At 35.2% G+C, this 21,884-nt stretch overlaps 2 protein-coding genes and 1 long non-coding RNA gene across 8 annotated transcripts in view; all 3 read left to right on the top strand.

Moving 5' to 3' along the window:
* LOC110995424 (ras-associated and pleckstrin homology domains-containing protein 1) overlaps nucleotides 1-21,460 on the top strand; it is a 93,466-nt gene extending 72,006 nt beyond the window's left edge. For 4 of the 6 annotated variants that reach the window (XM_045633953.1, XM_045633954.1, XM_045633952.1 and 1 more), the window contains one exon: nucleotides 457-3,751. In XM_045633953.1, coding sequence (XP_045489909.1) covers nucleotides 457-1,613 — 1,157 coding nt within the window. In that variant the 3' untranslated portion in view covers nucleotides 1,614-3,751. Of the gene's footprint in view, nucleotides 1-456; nucleotides 3,752-19,428 lie in introns of those variants that run through there. The other 2 variants (XR_006751163.1, XM_045633951.1) reach the window with 2 other exon arrangements.
* LOC123690539 lies at nucleotides 5,863-6,997 on the top strand. The gene is made up of 3 exons (XR_006751164.1): nucleotides 5,863-6,284; nucleotides 6,380-6,621; nucleotides 6,773-6,997. It is a non-coding gene; the product is annotated as an uncharacterized LOC123690539 (long non-coding RNA).
* LOC110995451 (abnormal cell migration protein 10-like) lies at nucleotides 9,856-19,435 on the top strand. The gene is made up of 11 exons (XM_045633956.1): nucleotides 9,856-9,978; nucleotides 10,291-10,364; nucleotides 11,021-11,255; nucleotides 11,834-11,983; nucleotides 12,201-12,380; nucleotides 12,601-12,848; nucleotides 13,399-13,491; nucleotides 14,000-14,106; nucleotides 14,979-15,070; nucleotides 17,819-17,980; nucleotides 18,823-19,435. The coding sequence occupies exons 3-11, from the start codon at nucleotides 11,057-11,059 to the stop codon at nucleotides 19,392-19,394; spliced, it is 1,803 nt and encodes a 600-aa protein (XP_045489912.1). The 5' UTR covers nucleotides 9,856-9,978; nucleotides 10,291-10,364; nucleotides 11,021-11,056; the 3' UTR covers nucleotides 19,395-19,435.
* Nucleotides 21,461-21,884: the final 424 nt, after the last annotated feature.

The following is a 21,884-nucleotide window of genomic DNA, read 5'->3' on the forward strand; positions in this document are numbered from 1 at the left end:
CCCCTATTTTTATTTGTTAATCAAAAACTTATGACCTGAACTCTGAGGCTTATATAAAGGAAAATTCACTGAACAACCTAATAAGTTTTCGTTACGGAAAACCGAACAGTCTCAGGGGCAGCACAGAAAAATGTTCTATGCTAGAATTTACCAAGCAGGTAGGCTAAGTAAAATCACATAAAGGAGAAACGTAGTACGCGGGGGCAGCTGGTATGCTTATAAAATACTCGTGTTCGTCAAATATTTTAAGATCATAAATCTATTTAACCTTTTGTAGGAAATGAATATAAATAATAAATACAGTCAAAAACGTTTCGTTGGCATCGATTAAATCAAAGGTCCCGGCTGAATTCTACTATATTAGGTTCTTAATAACAACGTTTTTACAACCAAATATGAGTTGTCCCTTTGAAGTCGTTATAACAGGCTGTGACTGTAAGTGGTGATTTTTTTCAGATACATCCGAAAGCGCAGTCTACAGTAGCAGTAGTATGACGTCATCAAGCTCCGTCCAGGACTCGTACGGCCATTATGAAACAATTCCTCGTGACACCTACCGCGCTAGTGTCGACACCGCTTCATCGCTTTACGGATACACCATTTACGATAAAAGTCAAGTGGAAGAGTTCCCTCCGCCTCCCCCCCAAGACACAGGAATGTTCAGCTCCACACTCAGTCTAGATTCGCTACCACCGCCACCACCACCCCTGCCTGCAGATTCAGTCGAAGACATAACCGGGTCCCAATTAAGCCTGCCTCCGCCTCCGCCAGAAATAGAAAACACCGGTAGAGTACAAGACATCGTCACGCAACTCACTGCTCAGCAGATAGAACAAACAGCACCCAAGCGATGCAGCAAAACCTTCCCAAGGCAGCCGTCATTGGACAGCGTCAATTCCGAGACTTCGAAGTCATCCCTACATTCCGATAAGAGTCTAAGACAAAACGCATACGGCGCTTGCTTAGTCGAACTGCAGACCAAAAAGCTAAGCAATGGCAGCTCATCATTACAGAAGAAGTTAGAACCAGGTAAAGAACGATCGAGCTCCTTGAAAAAAGTCAACTTTGCTGATGATCTTCCAAGCGACAAGAAGAATAAAAAGATAACATTCAATTTAACAGAGGCACCGCCGTCTCCCAGAAAACCTTTACCCCCTCGTCGGAATGAAAGCACCAGATTATCGTCTCCGAAGAAATTAGCAGATTCGAACAGTAACCCACCCACAGATTTCCTTAAAGATTTACAGAGAGTGATGAGAAAGAAATGGCAAGTTGCGCAGAAGTGCAAATTGGAGCCGACGACGACACCACACGAAGTACTTGGGTTCAGAGAGTATCCGCTATCAGACGATTATAAGGAGACGAGTGTATCCATGTGGGTGCAAGAGCACTACGGGGCTGGATCTGTGGAAGATCCGTTTTACGAAAACGTGTATGGAAGAGAAACGTTGCCAGTGAGACGCGAGGAGCCAAAGCCGATAAAGAAGAGACCTCCACCAGCACCTCCTAAGCGAAGTGACTCCACGCATTTAACCACACAATCAGGCGTTCACCTTCCCCACACTCTGCCCACTTCCAACGCTCCCCCGCATCACGTTCAACCGACCGCTTGATTATTTAACTTTTCGCTCGCTTGTTGCTGGATGAAACGAGACCGCGAAATAACTAACATTTAGCGAGCGAAATTGTAGAGTTAGTGTAGTGACCTGCTCTCTAGTGTTCTCGGCGAGGCTTTGAACTATAATAGTCTCCGAGCAACATTGAATAGCCAACGCATAATCATTCAATTTGAGAGTGGCTTAAGGATGGATGTACGGCCGGCGGCAAAAATGTTTGTGTAAATAGTGAACGTATGAATTTTATCTTCAGAATTTTACAGTGTTTTTAAGGATTTTTTAATATTTTTTACGAGATGCATGAACTAGGCTACCTTTTGAGCCCTCATGCACTTTATGCACACTTTCTAGGAAACTTGGGCCGATAGGAACCAAATGTTTAGAACACCTTATTGAAATTAAATTTTTTGTAGCCGACTGTACTAAGGGATACGACCAATGGTTAATTAGGTTATGGATAAAATTGAATGACGGTGCTATTGTGAAAAGTATACTAATGTAGGTGAATGTACTTGTGACCGCAAGGTTTTACCAAATATAATTATATACCGCTTGCTTCTAGGCTAGTTACGAGTATCTTCTATTTATTGGATTTCATTTATGTTCCTAGTAGTTGCTCTATCCGAGTATTTCAGTTTTCAATTGCTGCATATCTTGAACCGATCTTCGATTGAACTATACGACCTGCACTACCTATACACTGTCACTGTTGACAGATTTTATGAATGACCATGGGCACTTGAGAGATGACAAGGTGTCAAGTGACAATATGTGTAGTAATTGAGTAGATTAGCTTTTTTAAACCCCCGTGTACACGTGAAACACCCCATGTATATAAACCTTTTGCCAAGGACCATTATTTGCGCCGGCGCATTGCTGATCTCACTCCGATTTTTTGTGGCTGTGACGAACTCATGGCGAAGTAAATTCTGTGGCGACTGTACCGTGAAATATAGGTAGCTGGGGTTTGATTCTATTGTAAAATATATAATTATAATTCTTAAAAAATAATATGTATAGATTAAAATGGTAGCTAATTTTATAGTCTTTATGTTATATTTATGATATTTGAGAATGGAAAAGTCTCAAGATCATGGCCGACACTTTGAATCGATAAAATTTAAGAATCTCCATTCCCATAAACAGGCGAATAAATGAATGTCTAAACATCGAATCTTATCCCAGTCACCAACGCTTCGTAGATTTGAATTATAATTTCAAAATTAGGATAAAAGTTTGAGGCTTTGTAGAAAAATATTCAAATTGTTGGTTATTTAAAATTTACCTTAATATATAATCTCGAGTAGTTGAAATTTTACGCGAATAAATGTTTATAATTTAAGACGCGGAATTTCGTTCTTTTTTTTTAATTAAAATTTATACCTCTGTAATTTAGATAATTTATGGTATAGGGGAGGTTTGTGATGTAACAGATTCAAATATCAGTTGTGGACGGCCACTGAGGTCTTTCAATTTGAGCATTCCACTCGTGGACTGGAATTACTTAGATTATTCGTAGCTATCAAAAGTAATCCTTCCAATTTTCCCTTTGGGACGAAAGACTGAATTCATGTCCCGGGATTTTGACAATAACATTGCGTCCAAAATGACTTGACAAGTAGCACTACCTAATTATGCCTAAACATCGCCTCTCAACTTTACTAACAATAAACTAATTGTAAACAAATAATTCTGTTAAACATTCTTTGTAAGTAGAATTTAAACACTCAAAGAAGTAGTTTATCTATGGTGTATTCTGAATGTACTTTAATTCGGTATTAAAAAGAGAAATGAACATAAAGAAAAATAACTATGTTTCGCAAACCTTCTGAAATAATTTTATGATTTGTCATATTCTATCAGCCATAGCTTGTTTACATATTTCTCGTGAATGACATCTTAATGGCTCTGTGCTTTTCTACAACTAAAACTATAAAATCCATTTTATTTGTTCATATCTCTTTTGTAAAACCAAATAGTTTCAAAACTGTTCTATTTTATTCATGCTTGTATTCTTATACTGTGGTTAAATTTTTTAGAATGTAAATCTTAATATATATATTTCTTGTGTGCGTGTGTATGTGACTGAACTCCTCCTAAACGACTGGACCGATTTAGACGAAATTTTTTGTGTGTGTTCAAGGGGATCTGGGAATGGTTTAGATTCACAATTTTGTCCGCTGGACAATGTTTTTTTAATTAATTTTCAATTTATTAGTTGTCGTTGATTTTGGAATGTATTACATTGGATCCGACAGACGGCGCTACCATCGCAGTGTCAAATTTTAAATAATATTCGAATTTTAATTTTAGTCTGTCCCGAAATTTAAAAAAAGTTTTGTTATCATTGTGTTATATCGTGTGTGACCATGTGCTGGATCGTTAGATATTGTCATAACATTTGAAAAATAATTTTCATCAAAATGGCTTATTAAAAATTGAAATTTTGAAATTAAAGACGTGTAGACAGGACAACGTCTGTCGGATCCGCTAGTTAACATATAATATAGGACCATCTGTGCACAATTTTATTGATGTTTTGATATTTAAATCTGTATTCAATGGCGTAAACATATCCAAGTACACTTCATACGCATTACATAACACCTGAGAAACGATTTTCAAATTTTAAACTGTCGATGTGTAAAGACGTAACAAACTATGGTATATTGATTATACTTTCACCTGATTTAGTAATTTCATGAAGTTGACCTTTAAATATTATTTATCAAAAACATTTGGAAGACTGGTATTTGCTTTGTTTCTGCAATGTATCTAATTTATTTTTATATAATATTATGCATACCACAAGCTTAGTTGACTCAGGGAAGAGTTTCCTTGGATCGTGTTCCGTGGGTCCGGTAAGAGTGGGGCGTATGCTGATGTCAGATGACGTCCAAGTCATGAGCCCTCCAAGAGTTGTATCCTTGTCGGCTATCGTATCTTATAAAGTTATTTGCGTGTATTTTTATGTATCGTAAAACGCATTTAATATGTTTAAATTGTACAGAATAAATTAATTGTAATATTATTAATTATTTTTTCAAATATAACGAAATTCCGATAAAAATGTATTTTAATTTTTACCTGTGTGTCACTAAAGCTCTTACGACAACGAAAGTGGTGTATAGAATAAGCGAGTTAGGAAAGCACTGTTTTGTGCAAATTATTTATTATCAATATGTATTTACACAGGGGAACTTAGCCTAGTCCTTGTGGGTTTTTATCTCAAGGAGATAATATCAGTCTTGTTTTGAGATGCTTTAGAAAAATATACGATTCGCAATAGCTTAAATAAGAAAGTTATTATACGATATTTAGGAAGTATTTCACTTTAGGAGATGTTTGGTTGTAGATAAAATAAAACTCCCTAATAACTTGCCGAGAAGAGGTTGAAGATGTCACTGAGTATATAAGCGTGTATATTGAATCTTGAATATGGAATGAATAATATTTTACAAAAATAGATACATTTGTATAAAAAACTTAGACTATCCTTAAAAGTAGTAATGACATGTTGACTTAAAACGTTCAGCCAATACGCGCAGGGTGTGGTCGAAAGGGATCTTTCGCTACCTGACTCGTGTTTCAACAAAAGCGAGGCGCGGCAAAAATTTGACCCTTTTCTGCGCGCAGCGGCTGAAGCGTTCGGATGTGCTCTCTTGAGATCACTATCGATATGCCTACAGCCTATGCGACAACACTGATAAAACTGTTCTTTTCAGAACACACTTGTATCTTACGCAAACGTACAACTGTTCTTTTCAGAACAATTTATTCGCGTATCAAACGACATAACGTAAACGTATAAACTGTTCTTTTCAGAACAATTTATTCACGTATCAAACGACATAACGTAAACAGCTAATTTGGTCACCTACAGATATGTTACTGATACGGACAGTTCTCTTATAGACATTCAATACGTCGAACTCATAAATAAACGCTAGCTTTCTTAGTATCATCACAGACACAGTCAAGGGTGTTATATTTTAAAATATAACACCCATGTTAAGTACCGAAATCCTAAATTCAATTCTTGAAGGAATTGGCCTTGGCACCTCCTTTCCAATTAACAAAGTAATTAAGAACAATCAAAAGTGCGTGCGTCTCAATTAAATTTTGAATATATTTTCTTCTCGCGTCTTCTCTTGAAATCGTATAGCTACCGATTATAAAAGTTAGGTACATGTGTTTATTAGGTCAAAAATTTATAAACCACAATATGGGAAGGACCTGCGGGAAAAAGAAAAAGAGGACACCCAAGGAACAGCCTGTCGATTCTGTAACTCACTTTACAAATTCTCACAGCGGATTCCGCACTCAAATCACTCGTGAAGGTGTCAGGTTACAATTTGGTATTCTGATAAACAATAACCGCGACAAAAGCGCCGCTCAAGTGAGATTGTTTACATTTGGAACTGTAATTTAAGACTCAAATCACTTATGCTCAAATAGTCTTGTTAATTGTTATTTCGCATTCTGATGACACCATTTGACATATCGTGTGGATTAAAATCGGCAGTGAACTCGATTTTTTACGTCAAATTAAAAGTTGCTCTTTCCTAGGTGAAATTATGATTTACATGTGAGTTAGCCATTTTTTAGCGAAGTTAAAGGCGGTTTTATGTGAAAATATTCTAATATAGGACAATCTATATATATGTGGTAAGTTTATAAATTAATATTTATAAATACAGCATTTTTTTACGATAAATTTATATCTATAAGTTTAGTAAAATAGAACTTTTTTATTCTTACAGAAGGCCCGTCCACTTTAAACCTCTATTTCAATAAATAAATTATGTAAATAATTGAAAAATACTTAATACAATATCTATAGATGGCGAAGAAAAAGGCATGAAACGACCAATTGGTTTCTCGGCCTTGGTTACTATCGCTTTTTTCCAATACCTAAGACATTATGTGGTATTTACGAAACCTAAAACATTTCCTATATGGGCTGCTGAGATGAACGAAGAGTCTAGTAAATAGATAATCTAAGGTAAACATTTTGATTATTTTATCAATTAAATATAATTTTTATCTCAGAACCAATTTTTCAATGGACTCTTCATCATGTCTTGTCTCCAGTAGATTCATCCTATTTTATAAGTAGGTAAAGTATACTAAAATTATTAATGTAATAATTTCAGAGTTCCAATGTTCAAAAAATCCTGGTTGAATTTTTCTGCCTTTGAAGAAGAATATCACATTTGTATCAATGACAAGGACCCCTGGATATAGAAAGACACAACAGTGCAGATATTTTCAAATAATTGAATTTCAACTATCCTTCAATTTATAATAAATGATATCACAGCCCGAACAACCAAAATTGGCGGTTCTTATATCTTTATAAATATTGATAGGTATAACATTAAGGCTTTGAATAAAAACATTATTCTGCTTTACACATGTATAAAATAACATCATTATGTACATGATAGTTTAAGTACTTATTAACCTTTTTAATTTTTTTGTTCATAACAATGACTTTTTCTTAACTGATTAGAAAATATATAAATACATATATTTGTCTACAAAATAACGTAGTAATTGATTAGCTCTTTGTGAGGCTGGGTTTGATTAGTTTTTATTATACTTAAGTTTAAGTTTGTATTACTGAAAGTTATTTTGTAGTGTGTTAAAAGTTTATTATTAACATTAAATCATGTTGTATAAGTTATTATTCTGTTCTTTTATTTACCTATACAGAAACACACATATATATATTTTATTTCTCCTTAGCCATGTATTTTAGGGTAACTACGTTTTTAATAGGCAGTCATTAAATAAATAGTAGTTTTAATAAATCATTTTATTAATATAATATTATTAAATACAAAAAAAAAATATTATGAAGTACACAATTATCTTAAACACAGTCATACAATTTTTCATATAAATCAATTGTTGATCTCAGTTTAATATATCTTCTTTTCCATCATTGTTCATTATCTGCTTCGTTCTTGATGAATACCGCTGATGGCTGTAATACTATTGTTATCTGTTGTAAATAGTGAGATGTGGTATGTGACCATACCTACATACACAATAATATTGCATACCAATAGCAATTTAATCATATTGTTTTATGCAAGTTATTAATTGTAATTAATACAAACAACACACAAAACCTAAAACTATTTTGATTAGGATAACCTGAAGCGTAGTGGCTTGTGAAGTTTAAAAAGAATGTATGGAATACTATTGTAATTCTAAGTAAAGTTTTTTAAAAACTAGTTTCATAAATAAGCCAAATATTATTAAGAGTTTTATCGTAACAAAGGCACTTATTACACTATTTTGCACATAATATTTGATTCAATAGTATGAATAAAAATCCTATATCGTAATAAAGGTTTGCCCTAGATTTTCTTTGATTTGGATTAAAACAATTATTTATAAATGAAACAAATCAATGGTTCAGGCTCATAAAGGGTATGTTTAGTGCTAAACTGGAGTCAGCAGCAATAACTACTTTTTTAATATTGATTGCTTCTATATTTATAAAATAAGTTATAGCAATGTAATTTCCAACATATCAATAAAAATCAATATTGATCACTTACACTGGTATAAAATTGAGCAATTGAAAGCTTATAGATTTGATCCAAATTGATTATTACACATTTATTCTGAACAAAATATTATATGAAACCTTTGGTACTCACCTTTAGTAACATTTTCAAATTTAAGATATCTATCCATCCTGTTTAGTTTGAATCCTTAGACCATTTGCGGAGAGTATCACTTTAAGAGTGACATGATAATATTTTTGTTAAGATAATATTCTTAAATTGTGATAATATATCCAGATGCTGGGTATCCTTTGTTTCGTGCCGAAATATAATGAATGTTTTAAAGTTGTCTGTCCCTCACAAACACCACGGCTTTCAGTTGTCGCCTGTAGGGTTATAGTAAATATTAAATATAAACTCTTCATTGGAAGTTATAAATAAAACACGTAACTTAAGATGTATTAATAAATAAATTAATTTATAACTTACCTTTAAGCGGCCCCTTTGCCAGATGGGCTGTACGGTCAATATCAATATCATCTTAACAATATTCATAAGGTTATAATTGGCAAAACATTTTTATATTTACACTACATTAAACAAGTGCATTCATCTAATTTGAATTTAATCTAGGTCCCCCAAAACATGATTGATGTACCTACGTATTCTATTTTTTATTTTTATCGAATAAAATAGTAAACATGTATTTTGTTTATAATTATGAAAATTTTGACAATTAACTCTTTTTATAAATAAAATGGGTTAATTGTCACGATATTCATAGACAAAAACTCACTTAGTAAGTCATCTACCAACTCCCTTCACTCACAAAAACGAAAAGTGAAATTGCTGAACAGAATACCGTGAGATTCCAAAAATGAAGTGACGAAGGGAGCGCGGTTTATGAAATGAGTTGCGAGTTAAAATCACGGTTTAGCAGAATCGACAGGCTGTACATCGAGAGCAAACAACGTATATGGCGATTGGCGAGTGAACGCTGCGGTATTTGTTACCGCGGCTAATAAAGCAAGCCAAGCCAAGCAGATAATAGATAGCCTAACACTAACCAACATAAACTCTAAATTAAAAAACTACTTTTATATGCCTTTGTTACAGACTGCTATGGTTACAGTAATACAAACCACAACGGTTTTCTAATGTAACATTTTGTGATATATTATGTATTATATTATTTTGTAAAATAAAGAAGAAAAAAAGGTTTTAGATAAAAATGTTATTTAAGGTTGTTGGAAATAAATGGCTTTTATTATTATTTAATTCCACAAACATGGAACAACATACGTGTCTTAGTGTCAAAATTCTATAAAAGGTTACAATATAAAGTAAAGACAATATTTATTTAAATTTTCTTTTACGATGCTAGTTAACGTTATTTTGTCCTCGAATAAGCTAAGATCACCACAGACCTATTGACGTCTAGTGCCCTCTAGCGTCTAGGTTCATTAACAGATATAGATCACTGGATGCGGATTGGTTACACAATCGAAAAGTGTATTAAAGATTTTGCGTTGCCAGTAGATGGCTCTTATTCGTATTTATGCTTAAATGTTGGCTTGTCACTCATTGACAGATAATATTTTGTCGTTGATAATGTGGGTAGTTGAGTATTTTTTATAAAATTAACGATTATTTTCTCAAAATGACAGTACTGTATTTAAGGTGGTGAAGTCCGTCAATTAATTGATCGATGCAGCATATTAAAATTTCTAATTATTTTATAGATTTCTCAACGACTTCAAAAGACCGAGTGGACGGAGAAGTTCCCCAGCGTCAGGACATCAAGGAGACAGATGGAGCTTCGCACCTTTAGTGATACGGTCAGTACAATAACCTATAAATTAAAATAATGATTATTCTGAATCATTCGTGGAGTACGGACAAACTTATAAAAGTTCTTGGGCATTAGTTAAAAAGTTCTAAGTGAAACCCCAATACATTAATAATGACCTAAGATTATTCAATGTGGAATAATAAACAAATTCAATATTCGGTTTTCAAGGCAAACATTTTCTACTCTGCCAAGAGAAGTAGCAATACATTAAAGGGTATTTTTTTTGTATGTTGTATAGTGACTTTTGTATTTTGTGACTTTTAATTTATTTATAATGTTAAAGCATTTACTTTATCAGGTTTCAATGCTCTCGAGCGTCGGCTTCTAGCAGTGCCAATACCAAAAGCCTATGAAACATATCCCAATCAAAAGGTAAATTTAAAAGATCGTTATTTATTAAATTCGCTTTGTGTTCTTAATAATTATTTTATAGTTTAAAATTTTGTTGCGCCAGCTTTGGTTATAACTAAAGATGTGGCATATATAAAAAAATAAAATGGTTAAATATACATAGACAGAAAGTGCATCAGTGCATAGCCGGGCATCAAGTCGGGTTACATTGTAATATAAAACATAATGTAAGCGTTAATATTGTATCAATACAATTAGATTGAAGCAGGCACCGTCTCGTAGGTTTATTTTTAGTAAGTAAGTTTGTTTTTAGTCCGGGATTTCGCAGTTCTTCCTGCAAAAATAGGCAAACGCGTAGCATATAAGCTTGATAAATATGTATTGCTTGTATATTTATTATAAACCTGCTCCTGTCACACAACAGAAGACGAAATATTTTGCTTTTAGCGCCATTATAGACAAGGCTCATATTCCATATATCAAGTTACATATTTGTCAGTAGCTCTTGTTAAATCCTTCAGTAAACACAATATGTAGAAAATACATTTAGCTTTTATGTTCTGGTATATGTGTCTTATAAAGATGAACTCAGGTTATTAGAAAATATCTCGGCTTTGTGGCTCAATTTTTTATTTTGGCACGTCACAGAATCGCTTAGTATATACTCAAACTTACAGGGTTCCCTTTATCAACAGAAGGCCGATAAAATAAAAATGGCTTTGGAACGAATGAGAGAGGAGAACGTAAATAAACTTTTTATCAAGGCCTTTTCTAATGACGGGTCGTGGAAGACCGTTTTAGTGGACGAAAAAATGACGTGTGGCTACGTCACTAGGTTGCTCGCTGACAAAAATCACGTGACCATGGAGCCTAAGTACGCGATCGTTGAGCAGCTCCCAGATTTGCACATGGGTAAGTTATTGTTATGAGAGGATTGCCTGCAGCAACTGTTAACACAGTTATTTATACCCATGTTATTATTCATATAATCAGTGCAATACAGTGCAAATTTAAAAAACAAGTTCAACAATCGTCAATTATTACAAACTATCGAACTATTTTTTTTAAATACAACCATAATATGTAAAATGTCTTTAACAATTCAACAATACATATTTCATACGACTCGACTTCTTCTAATTTCCACTAATCTAAACGTATACGTTCCTTAGTACTGCAGAATTGATTAACGTTCTATGCCTTACACAGAGAGAAGTATGTATGTGATTAGAATAGAATGCCTGGAAGAGATCGCTTGTTAGCGATAGGGCCACCCGTTGCATCCCTTGTAAATTAAATGTATTGTGTGATTTGTGTTTCTTTCTAGCAACGAAGTGTGAATAAAATAAAATAAATAAATAAGTGCTTCGTTGTAGTATAGACAAATCGCGTTATATGTTTCAAAACTTGCAACTTACTGAGCAGGCTTGCAACTTACTAGAATGGACATTTCATTTCATTTTCATATAAAACTCATAATGTTATTTCAGAACGTGTGTACGAAGACCACGAAATGCTGGTGGACAACCTAATGCTATGGACCAGAGAGTGGAAGAACAAAATACTGTTTGCAGAGCGACCAGAGAAAAATTTGCTTTTTCAAACACCAGAAAAGTTTCTACTTAGCGAAGATGACCGAGGTGCTTTTTTATATAAGACCAATTTATTTTACCCCAAAATTGTTTAACGGCAAAATTCTACGCGCCGACACTTTCTTTTCCATGATATAAATGAGGAAAAAAATATATTAACGTCCAGAGGGATTATTATGTCTAAAGTGGAGATGCAAACATATCTCTCAGTTCATTTCTAAGCTCCTAAATCCAGGTATCACAATATTTTTTTGTTGGTCAACAGGTTGGTCCAGCGACCACGACGATAATTTACGACAAGTCATCATCGACGAATTCTTTGGCCAAAGCAGCACAACTCCATCAATTTCGGGACATACTGTACCACCCATGGAAGGCTTTCTCTATCTGAAAAGTGACGCTAAAAAGGGATGGAAGAAGTACTACTTCGTACTTAGACCTTCTGGTTAGTATGTTTATATATTGCCCTGCGAGAAAGCTCATGCGAATGTTATGCTATTGGCTGAGGTTTAAATATATATGCGTCTCAGCCTATTGACACTGTTAATAAGTTGATATATGCAAAATTATTTCTTGTCTATAGATATTTATTTGTCCTTATTGTAATCACACCTTTGTATAGTGACTCTAAACGTTTTCTAAACAATATTGGTTATTTTGTCTAGGCCTATACTATGTGCCGAAAGACAAGGTGAAAACGTTGAAGGAGCTGGTGTGTCTGACGACATTCGACAATAACGAAGTATACGTTGGTGTTAATTGGAAGAAGAAGTATAAATCGCCAACTGATTTTTGCTTCGCCATCAAGCATCCGAGACTGCAGCAACCGAAGAGTGTGAAATTCATTAAGTTCCTCTGCGCTGATGACCAGCAGACATTGGATAGGTGGATTACAGCCATGAGAATAGCTAAAGTAAGTTTTTATTTATGTCATAGTAGTACCGGGCAACAAATGCCCTGATTTCAGTTTGTCGAGTTAAAAACACTTCAGTTCATCTCAAACGTGTTCAGACTGGTGTTACGTATAAAAAAGCAATTATTATTTCAATACTATTGCGTAGCAACTAAGAATATGATGAGGTATAGATAGATATCCATGGCGGTTTTTAACAATAGTCTGTATATGTACAAACGTGCTAGCTATTAATTATTAAATAATTTATTATTGGCTAGGACTAGTAAAACGAACACAGCTCCGCAATTTTAGCTAATTTTGGCTACTAAACAAGCACTTTCTATTATTTAATCGTCGTTATTGTATGTAATGCTATGTAGTCATTATATGATAGACAAGCTAAACCAAATCTGAGCGATTTCCAAGATGTCCAATACGATTTCCAATACATGGAGTTTACAAACATTGTATTTGAAATTAAGTCTGACATAAGATAACAAAAAAGCTAACAAATATTTCCATTTAACGTGAAAAGATATAAATAAAAATGTATTTAAACTTATTCCAGCATGGAAGGCAGCTGCTAGAAAACTATAGATCGCTGGTAGAAGAGCTCACTCAAGAAGATTTAGATCACTTGGCTCATGCGCGTTCTTGCTCTGTAAGTTATGCCACATCTCTGACCTACGTTTGTCAATGACTTGAATTTATTTATGAACTCAATTACCAACTTTTTCGATATGTATTACAGAATTCCTTAAATATTAAATTAATTACACTCGGACTACGCATTTACTCTGCTATGTCCAATGTTTGCAGAAGCCAGCTACGACCTGGAGCAACAAACCAATACAAAAATAATGTATTGAAGACGTCCAGGTCGCACCTGGAAGTATTACTGTTAAAAAATTGTAAAATGAATAAGAGACGCGGTGTAGCGCTTGCCTGCAAATAATAGAAAAATCTGTACAAAAAGACGGATATAATATAATGGTCACGACCTCTGCCTTAAGTATAAATATACCGTCCGTTAGCCGTTTAACCATAAAGATAAAATGCTATGTACAAGTAGATCGTAGGGAAAAAAGGAGAACTTTTCTCTAGCACTTGCGACTACTAGTTCGCGTGAACCCTTACTCTCTTATTAAGGTCATCAATCTTCGTTTCAGATCTCCTCAATACCCACTAAAACCAACAACCCGCCGATGGTAACCAATTCAGTGCAGCCAACATCCAGCAATGCGAGTGTTGCCAATTCCGATATTAGTAGTGGAAGGTTGGTATTAATATTTTCTTGTTCTGTTTGTCAAAACAAGATGGCTTTTAATCGAGTCTGTGGTGACAATTAAAGTTCCTAAATATTATATTTATTCATTTAAATACTGGTTGAAAAGAGTTGAAAATTAAAACTCTTGAATAAAGGGTTGGGTGCATTAAGGTTTCAAAAACTCCATGGGCGTCCACATTGACTGGAAACGGAAAATATAAGAACTAAGTTATCATGTATAAGGCGGACATTTTATTCTTTGTATGAATAGTGAAAGCAGAACAGTTGCGGAAAAAACACTTCAAGCACAACAAACTCGACTTAAAACTTCATCTTAAACTAATTATATAAAAATGTCTAAATTTAAGCCCAGCACATTCTATCACTGTTTAAAATATAATATTTGCTTAACCCTGATGTTATATGTATTTTAATTGTTTTAGCACATTTATGCAAGTTGCGAAATGCTGTGCGATTTTATTTGACAAGCTAAGCGTGTACCTTTCATAAGTAATATTTGATATTTTCTGGAATTAGATAAATACAGTAACTCTACTAATTGTTATGGCTAATTGGCGACTCAGTCAAACAAATCAAAATCAGTTCAACAATTCTGTAGATACATAACAATTTAATTATTAAAGTTCAGATGTTTGTAATACTGTCAGCGTTTCAAAACAAAATGGTGATGAGAAATAGAGCTAAATATCAATTGACGCAATACTTGATGCCTCTGCCCTTGTATTCTGAAAACCTAAGCTGTGTTAAGTGAGTTTGTCGATATCCGTTCGAGTTCACAGATGACGCACTTCAGCATTTGGTGGTCGCAAAGGTTTAATGTCAGTTAATAATTTTACAAGAGAGGTTTTCGTTGTCAACAGACATTCCCGCGCTTCGTCATCTAGTTCCAGCGGTTGTCTATCAGATGGAGGCACTGCGTCTGAGAGTGCTTTTGATTGCGAGTTTCCTATGGGTAAGTGTTTTTTAATACTTCTAATTTCAATATGTTGCAACTTAGCAACATTCACTGCTATGCGGTTGACAGCACTGGGATACTCTTTACACTGGCCGGGCAGGTATCTCTTGGTCAGTTGTTGATGAGCACCGGAACAAACTTGTGTCTGAAGTTGAAGTTGAAAAGTTGAAAGTGATCAGAGGAGTTGTTCGGTTTAATACCTGCATCTGAGTTTCATCATCAGACGTCGAGGCAGAATACGAGATTCTATCCGTATCACCTCGACGTCCGCCGTTTCACAACTGCGGGTTTTTCTAAGCAGTTTCTTGCCGCGCACCACCACTTTGTGAAACCAGCTGCCCACTGAAGTATTTCCGAACCAATTCGTCTTAGGGTCCTTAAAGAAAAGAGCGTACCAATTTTTAAAACGCTCGCGAGCCCTCTGGCATTGAGAGTGTCCATGGGCGGCGGTATCGTTTAACATCAGGTGAGCATCCTGCCCGTTTGCCCCCTGTTCTATAAAAAAAAGTGTACAAATATCAAATATAAATTATAAAACATTTTTATTTACAACAACTGTGTATATATGTATTGTGTTATTTGTGTAAATAATGGAAGTTCGACAATAAACGAACTTTCTATATATATTGTTACGAGCTAGGGGATCGGATAGAAACTGCCGTCGATTTATTCAAGGGTTTATTTCTATAAAATCTACGAGGAATTCGTTTACAGAAAAGCACTAATAACACACACAATGAAACACTGTCACTAATCACTTAAATCACTCAGTACTTTATCACTGGTATCACTTAATCGCACTTTTTCTCTTCGCTGTTTATCGCTTGGAATCGCATTCAAAACTGAACTGAGTTATCGCGTTTTGGCTCGCTTATATATCCCTGGGAAGAATCTCGAACGATGTTTCCGATGTTTACGAGAACTTTCTAGGCGGGAGTGCTACTGAGTAGCGATCGCCTAATTCTAGAACGCGCGTACTTGCTATCTCTTTCGCACATTGCTACGTGCTTGTCGTACGACGTTCTAGAGTTCTCGGTCTAGCTTCGAGAAGGTTCTTATCTTTTCTCTCTTTCGCGTATCAAACAGTGCTTGTCCCACACCTAGAAAATTCGTTCTAGAATATTCCTTCATCAAAGGGTTATAACCAGGCCTGAAAACGCCTGAAAACGGGTCTGCTGAAAAGTGTACCATTCGTCTATACGTGTTCTGAAACCGACTGAAAAAATGTTTCAGCCTCCTGAAAACTACGGCAACATTGTGTAAATTTCGATTTTCTAATATGTGATTGACCCTCTCCTGAAACGGTCATAAATATTTCAGCCTGCTGAAAAGTTCTCTAAGTAGTGGAAAAATCTAAAAACATTGCAGTTGACCCGTCTTCGTAACAATATGTATACAATAGTATTGTCTTTTATTAACATCACTTTTACACATTTAAAGAAAAACACTTTTTTAACGGATTGAAGTTATGTATTATTGTAAACGTTTAATTATTGAAACATAATTTTATTTTTTTCCGACGTTTCGCGTGCTTTACAGCGTGCGTGAGGTCACGGTGACTGAAAAGAAAAGGTGTTGAATGTCAGCTGTAGAAAATATTGTATTATCTGTATTTATTTCCCCGGAGTTGGTATCGACTAAAAGATGTAGGGTTTCTGCAGAAATTGCTCACGGTGTCCTCCATTTTCGCGGATTGTTTGTGTTGAGATTTTAATTTGGATATTATTGGATCCCAGGTGATTGATAATTTTAGGCCATCCTCTCTATTGAAATTGGCGTGTATTTTGATTTCAATGGCTTCGCGTATCAATCTTGGGAATAATCTTTTTCTTTCGCAAGTACTTTCGGTTGGTCAAAGCGTATGTAATTATTAGGCTTTTCAATTGTGTGTTCACAGACTGCTGATTTTGTGTGTCGTCTATGTCTTACGTCCGCAATGTGTTCCTTGAGTCTGCTGGACATATTGCGTTTAGTTCGCCCTATGTAAGACAGGCCACAGTCGCAATCCAGTTTGTATATACCTGCATCTTCGGGGTGTTACTTTTGATTGGTCTCTGGAATTGCTGAATCTTCTTGTCCGGCTTGAAAATTCTATTAATCGATGCTCGTTTTAGGACCCGGCTAATTCTATCTGTAACTCCCTTTACTTATGGCAGGTAAGCTGGCTGGCGGGGAACTGTTTGTCTCTTGTTTTTGTTTCTGTGATGCAGCCGGGGGATGCGAAACTTGTTTCGGTGCAGCACCTGTTTGACATGCTGTAGTTCCTCCTTGAGGTGGGCTGCATGACAAAGACGTTGCGCTCTCTGAAACAAACATTTACCGACAGAGAGCAGACGGGTGGTGGCGGGATTCACCATTGTGGTACCTATCTGTGTGGGTTGCCTTTCTGTGGATTGTGTGACCTAGTGTGCCATCTGCTTTGCGTATAGTTAAAATGTCCAAAAAGAAAAATTATGTTTAAATAATTATAAGTTTACAATAATGCATAACTTCAATCCGTTAAAGAAGTGTTTTTCTTCTAACTTTCTTACAATCTGAAATGATAAAATTCTTCCGGTGCTAATCTAAAGAACTCTTCGGCGGAGATGATATCGGTCCACTCCCGTACCTTTCGTAACCACGACTTCTTCCTTCTGCTTCTAGTTAAAGTCCATCCCGCGTAAATTATAATATATAATTTAAAAATCGTTTTTTTTTTCTAAACATTTTTACTTACTTTAAATTTAATTAAAACTTTCACTATAGGGACAATCAAACGCAAGCCATCGATGAAATCAAACATTCCCTTGACCTGGATGACACGGCAACTTAAAGAAATGGCTGAAAAAGACGAAAGTGAGGGAGGTGACACCAGTACCCTGACCCGAAGACCTCGCCAGAGGGATGATACCCTCAAACGGCACGCAGGTAAGAGCTGGAGCAAACCTGAAAACGAACCAGGAGATTGTAGCACTCTCACCAGAAAGCCTAGACATTCTTTAGGTATGCTCTTATTCATTTGTGTTTGTTCGCAAATCGGCTCATTTGGACGCCAAAAGATTGTTTTTGTATTTTTATGGCTCGTAAGTAAAAATTTAGGTTAACTAAAGTGATTGCTGTTCTAGACCAAACTACATCTTCCAATATATAAAATTCTCGATCTTATACTCCTCCGAAACGACTCGAACGATACTTACGACTCATATGTATTCTGTATGTCTGAGAATTGGCTACTTTTTTTATCTTTACTTTACTTTTTAGCAATTCTTTTTGTTCTTTTTCATGATACAGCATACAAGATACGCTACGGTTAACCCCTATTTTTATTTGTTAATCAAAAACTTATGACCTGAACTCTGAGGCTTATATAGAGGAAAATTCACTGAACAACCTAATAAGTTTTCGTTACGGAAACCCGAACAGTCTCAGGGGCAGCACAGAAAAATGTTCTATGCTAGAATTTACCAAGCAGGTAGGCTAAGTAAAATCACATAAAGGAGAAACGTAGTACGCGGGGGCAGCTGGTATGCTTATAAAATACTCGTGTTCGTCAAATATTTTAAGATCATAAATCTATTTAACCTTTTGTAGGAAATGAATATAAATAATAAATACAGTCAAAAACGTTTCGTTGGCATCGATTAAATCAAAGGTCCCGGCTGAATTCTACTGTCTTAGGTTCTTAATAACAACGTTTTTACAACCAAATATGAGTTGTCCCTTCGAAGTCGTTATAACAGGCTGTGACTGTAATGGTGTTTTTTTTTCAGATACATCCGAAAGCGCAGTCTACAGTAGCAGTAGTATGACGTCTTCGAGCTACGTCCATGACACAGGAATGTTCAGCTCTACACTCAGCCTTGATTCACTACCACCGCCACCACCACCCCTACCTGCAGATTCAGTCATGGCATTCCCGAGGCCGCCGTCATTGGCCAGAGTGAATCCAGTATTATCATCCCTAGATTCCGACAAGATTCTAAGAGAAAAGGCATTCGGTGCTTGTTTAGTCGAACTGCAGAAGAAGTTAGAACTATGTTATGAGCGATCTAGCTCCATGAAAAAAGACAACTTTGCTGATGATCTTCCAACCGACAAAGAGAATAAAAAGATAACATTCAATTTAACAGAGGCACCGCCGTCTCCCAGAAAACCTTTACCCCCTCGTCGGAATGAAAGCACCAGATTATCGTCTACGAAGAAATTAGCAGATTCGAACAGTAACCCACCCACAGAATTTTTTACAGATGCACAAATGAAGAGAAAGAAATGGCAAGTTGCGCAGCAGTGCAAAATAGAGCTGCTATCAGACGATTATATGGAGGCGAGCGAACGGATTTAAGTGCAAGAGCACTACGGGGCTGGATCTGTGGAAGATCCGTTTTACGAAAACGTGTATGGAAGAGAAACGTTGCCAGTGAGACGCGAGGAGCCAAAGCCGATAAAGAAGAGACCTCCACCAGCACCTCCTAAGCGAAGTGACTCCACGCATTTAACCACACAATCAGGCGTTCACCTTCCCCACACTCTGCCCACTTCCAACGCTCCCCCGCATCACGTTCAACCGACCGCTTGATTATTTAACTTTTCGCTCGCTTGTTGCTGGACGAAACGAGACCTGCTCTCTAGTGTTCTCGGCGAGGTTTTACCAAATATAATTATATACCGCTTGCTTCTAGGCTAGTTACGAGTATCTTCTATTTATTGGATTTCATTTATGTTCCTAGTAGTTGCTCTATCCGAGTATTTCAGTTTTCAATTGCTGCATATCTTGAACCGATTTTCGATTGAACTATACGACCTGCACTACCTATACACTGTCACTGTTGACAGATTTTATGAATGACCATGGGCACTTGAGAGATGACAAGGTGTCAAGTGACAATATGTGTAGTAATTGAGTAGATTAGCTTTTTTAAACCCCCGTGTACACGTGAAACACCCCATGTATATAAACCTTTTGCCAAGGACCATTATTTGCGCCGGCGCATTGCTGATCTCACTCCGATTTTTTGTGGCTGTGACGAACTCATGGCGAAGTAAATTCTGTGGCGACTGTACCGTGAAATATAGGTAGCTGGGGTTTGATTCTATTGTAAAATATATAATTATAATTCTTAAAAAATAATATGTATAGATTAAAATGGTAGCTAATTTTATAGTCTTTATGTTATATTTATGATATTTGAGAATGGAAAAGTCTCAAGATCATGGCCGACACTTTGAATCGATAAAATTTAAGAATCTCCATTCCCATAAACAGGCGAATAAATGAATGTCTAAACATCGAATCTTATCCCAGTCACCAACGCTTCGTAGATTTGAATTATAATTTCAAAATTAGGATAAAAGTTTGAGGCTTTGTAGAAAAATATCAAATTGTTGGTTATTTAAAATTTACCTTAGTATATAATCTCGAGTAGTTGAAATTTTACGCGAATAAATGTTTATAATGTAAGACGCGGAATTTCGTTCTTTTTTTTAATTAAAGTTTATACCTCTGTAATTTAGATAATTTATGGTATAGGGGAGGTTTGTGATGTAACAGATTCAAATATCAGTTGTGGACGGCCACTGAGGTCTTTCAATTTGAGCATTCCACTCGTGGACTGAAATGACTTAGACTATTCGTAGCTATCAAAATTAATCCTTCCAATTTTCCCTTTGGGACGTAAGACTGAATTCATGTCCCGGGATTTTGACAATAACATTGCGTCCAAAATGACTTGACAAGTAGCACTACCTAATTTTGCCTAAACATCGCCTCTCAACTTTACTAACAATAAACTAATTGTAAACAAATAATTCTGTTAAACATTCTTTGTAAGTAGAATTTAAACTCTCAAAGAAGTAGTTTATCTATGGTGTATTCTGAATGTACTTTAATTCGGTATTAAAAAGAGAAATGAACATAAAGAAAAATAACTATGTTTCGCAAACCTTCTGAAATAATTTTATGATTTGTCATATTCTATCAGCCATAGCTTGTTTACATATTTCTCGTGAATGACATCTTAATGGCTCTGTGCTTTTCTACAACTTAAACTATAAAATCAATTTTATTTGTTCATATCTCTTTTGTAAAACCAAATAGTTTCAAAACTGTTCTATTTTATTCATGCTTGTATTCTTATACTGTGGTTAAATTTTTTAGAATGTAAATTAACATAATATAATATAGGACCATCTGTGCACATATATCTTGAACCCATTCTTGCGATTTATGTGAAGAGACGCTTAGAGGATTTCGAATTAATATATGTACTTACTAATATAACAGAAGCATGCAGTGTAGTTTTAGAATTTTCTTGTTGTTTTAATTTCCTGTTTTGATATATAAATCTGTATTAAATTGCGGTCATAAATTTAAAAAATATCGTATCTTATAAAATGATTTGCTTATTAATATTTATTATTTATTTTTTCAAATATAACGAAATTCCGATAAAAATGTATTTTAATTTTTACCTGTGTGTCACTAAAGCTCTTACGACAACGGAATCGGTGTAGAATAAGCGAGTTAGGAAAGCATTGTTTTGTGCAAATTTAGTCTTAGCTCAAGCTGAGAAATAAAGATAAAATTAAATAAGTTTAAGTATTAATCTAAACTTACCGCTGAGCCTCAACAGTTGCCAGAGTAACCGCAAACTATTTCATGCCTTCCAATATCTTTTAAATAGAGGGTCGTACTTAGCACTGTCTCTTCTGACTTACCCTAAGTTTAGCTCACAAGTAAACTTTGTCCGTGTATGTTATCAGTTTGGAAATGGACACGTAAGTGACATAACAAACATCAAATAGCTGTCTGAGGTTTAGATAGGTAAGTGTATGA

The sequence above is a fragment of the Pieris rapae genome, chromosome Z (assembly GCF_905147795.1).
Source record: "Pieris rapae chromosome Z, ilPieRapa1.1, whole genome shotgun sequence".
NCBI lineage: Eukaryota > Metazoa > Arthropoda > Insecta > Lepidoptera > Pieridae > Pieris > Pieris rapae.

What these genes read in the sequence shown, in the direction of transcription:
- LOC110995451 (XM_045633956.1), top strand. Translation starts at nt 11,057, where the DNA reads ATGGCTTTGGAACGAATGAGAGAGGAGAACGTAAATAAACTTTTTATC. An exon ending in CAGCCATGAGAATAGCTAAA is followed by an intron (nt 12,849 to 13,398) that starts GTAAGTTTTTAT and finishes AACTTATTCCAG; the next exon opens with CATGGAAGGCAGCTGCTAGA. An exon ending in TGATTGCGAGTTTCCTATGG is followed by an intron (nt 15,071 to 17,818) that starts GTAAGTGTTTTT and finishes CTTTCACTATAG; the next exon opens with GGACAATCAAACGCAAGCCA.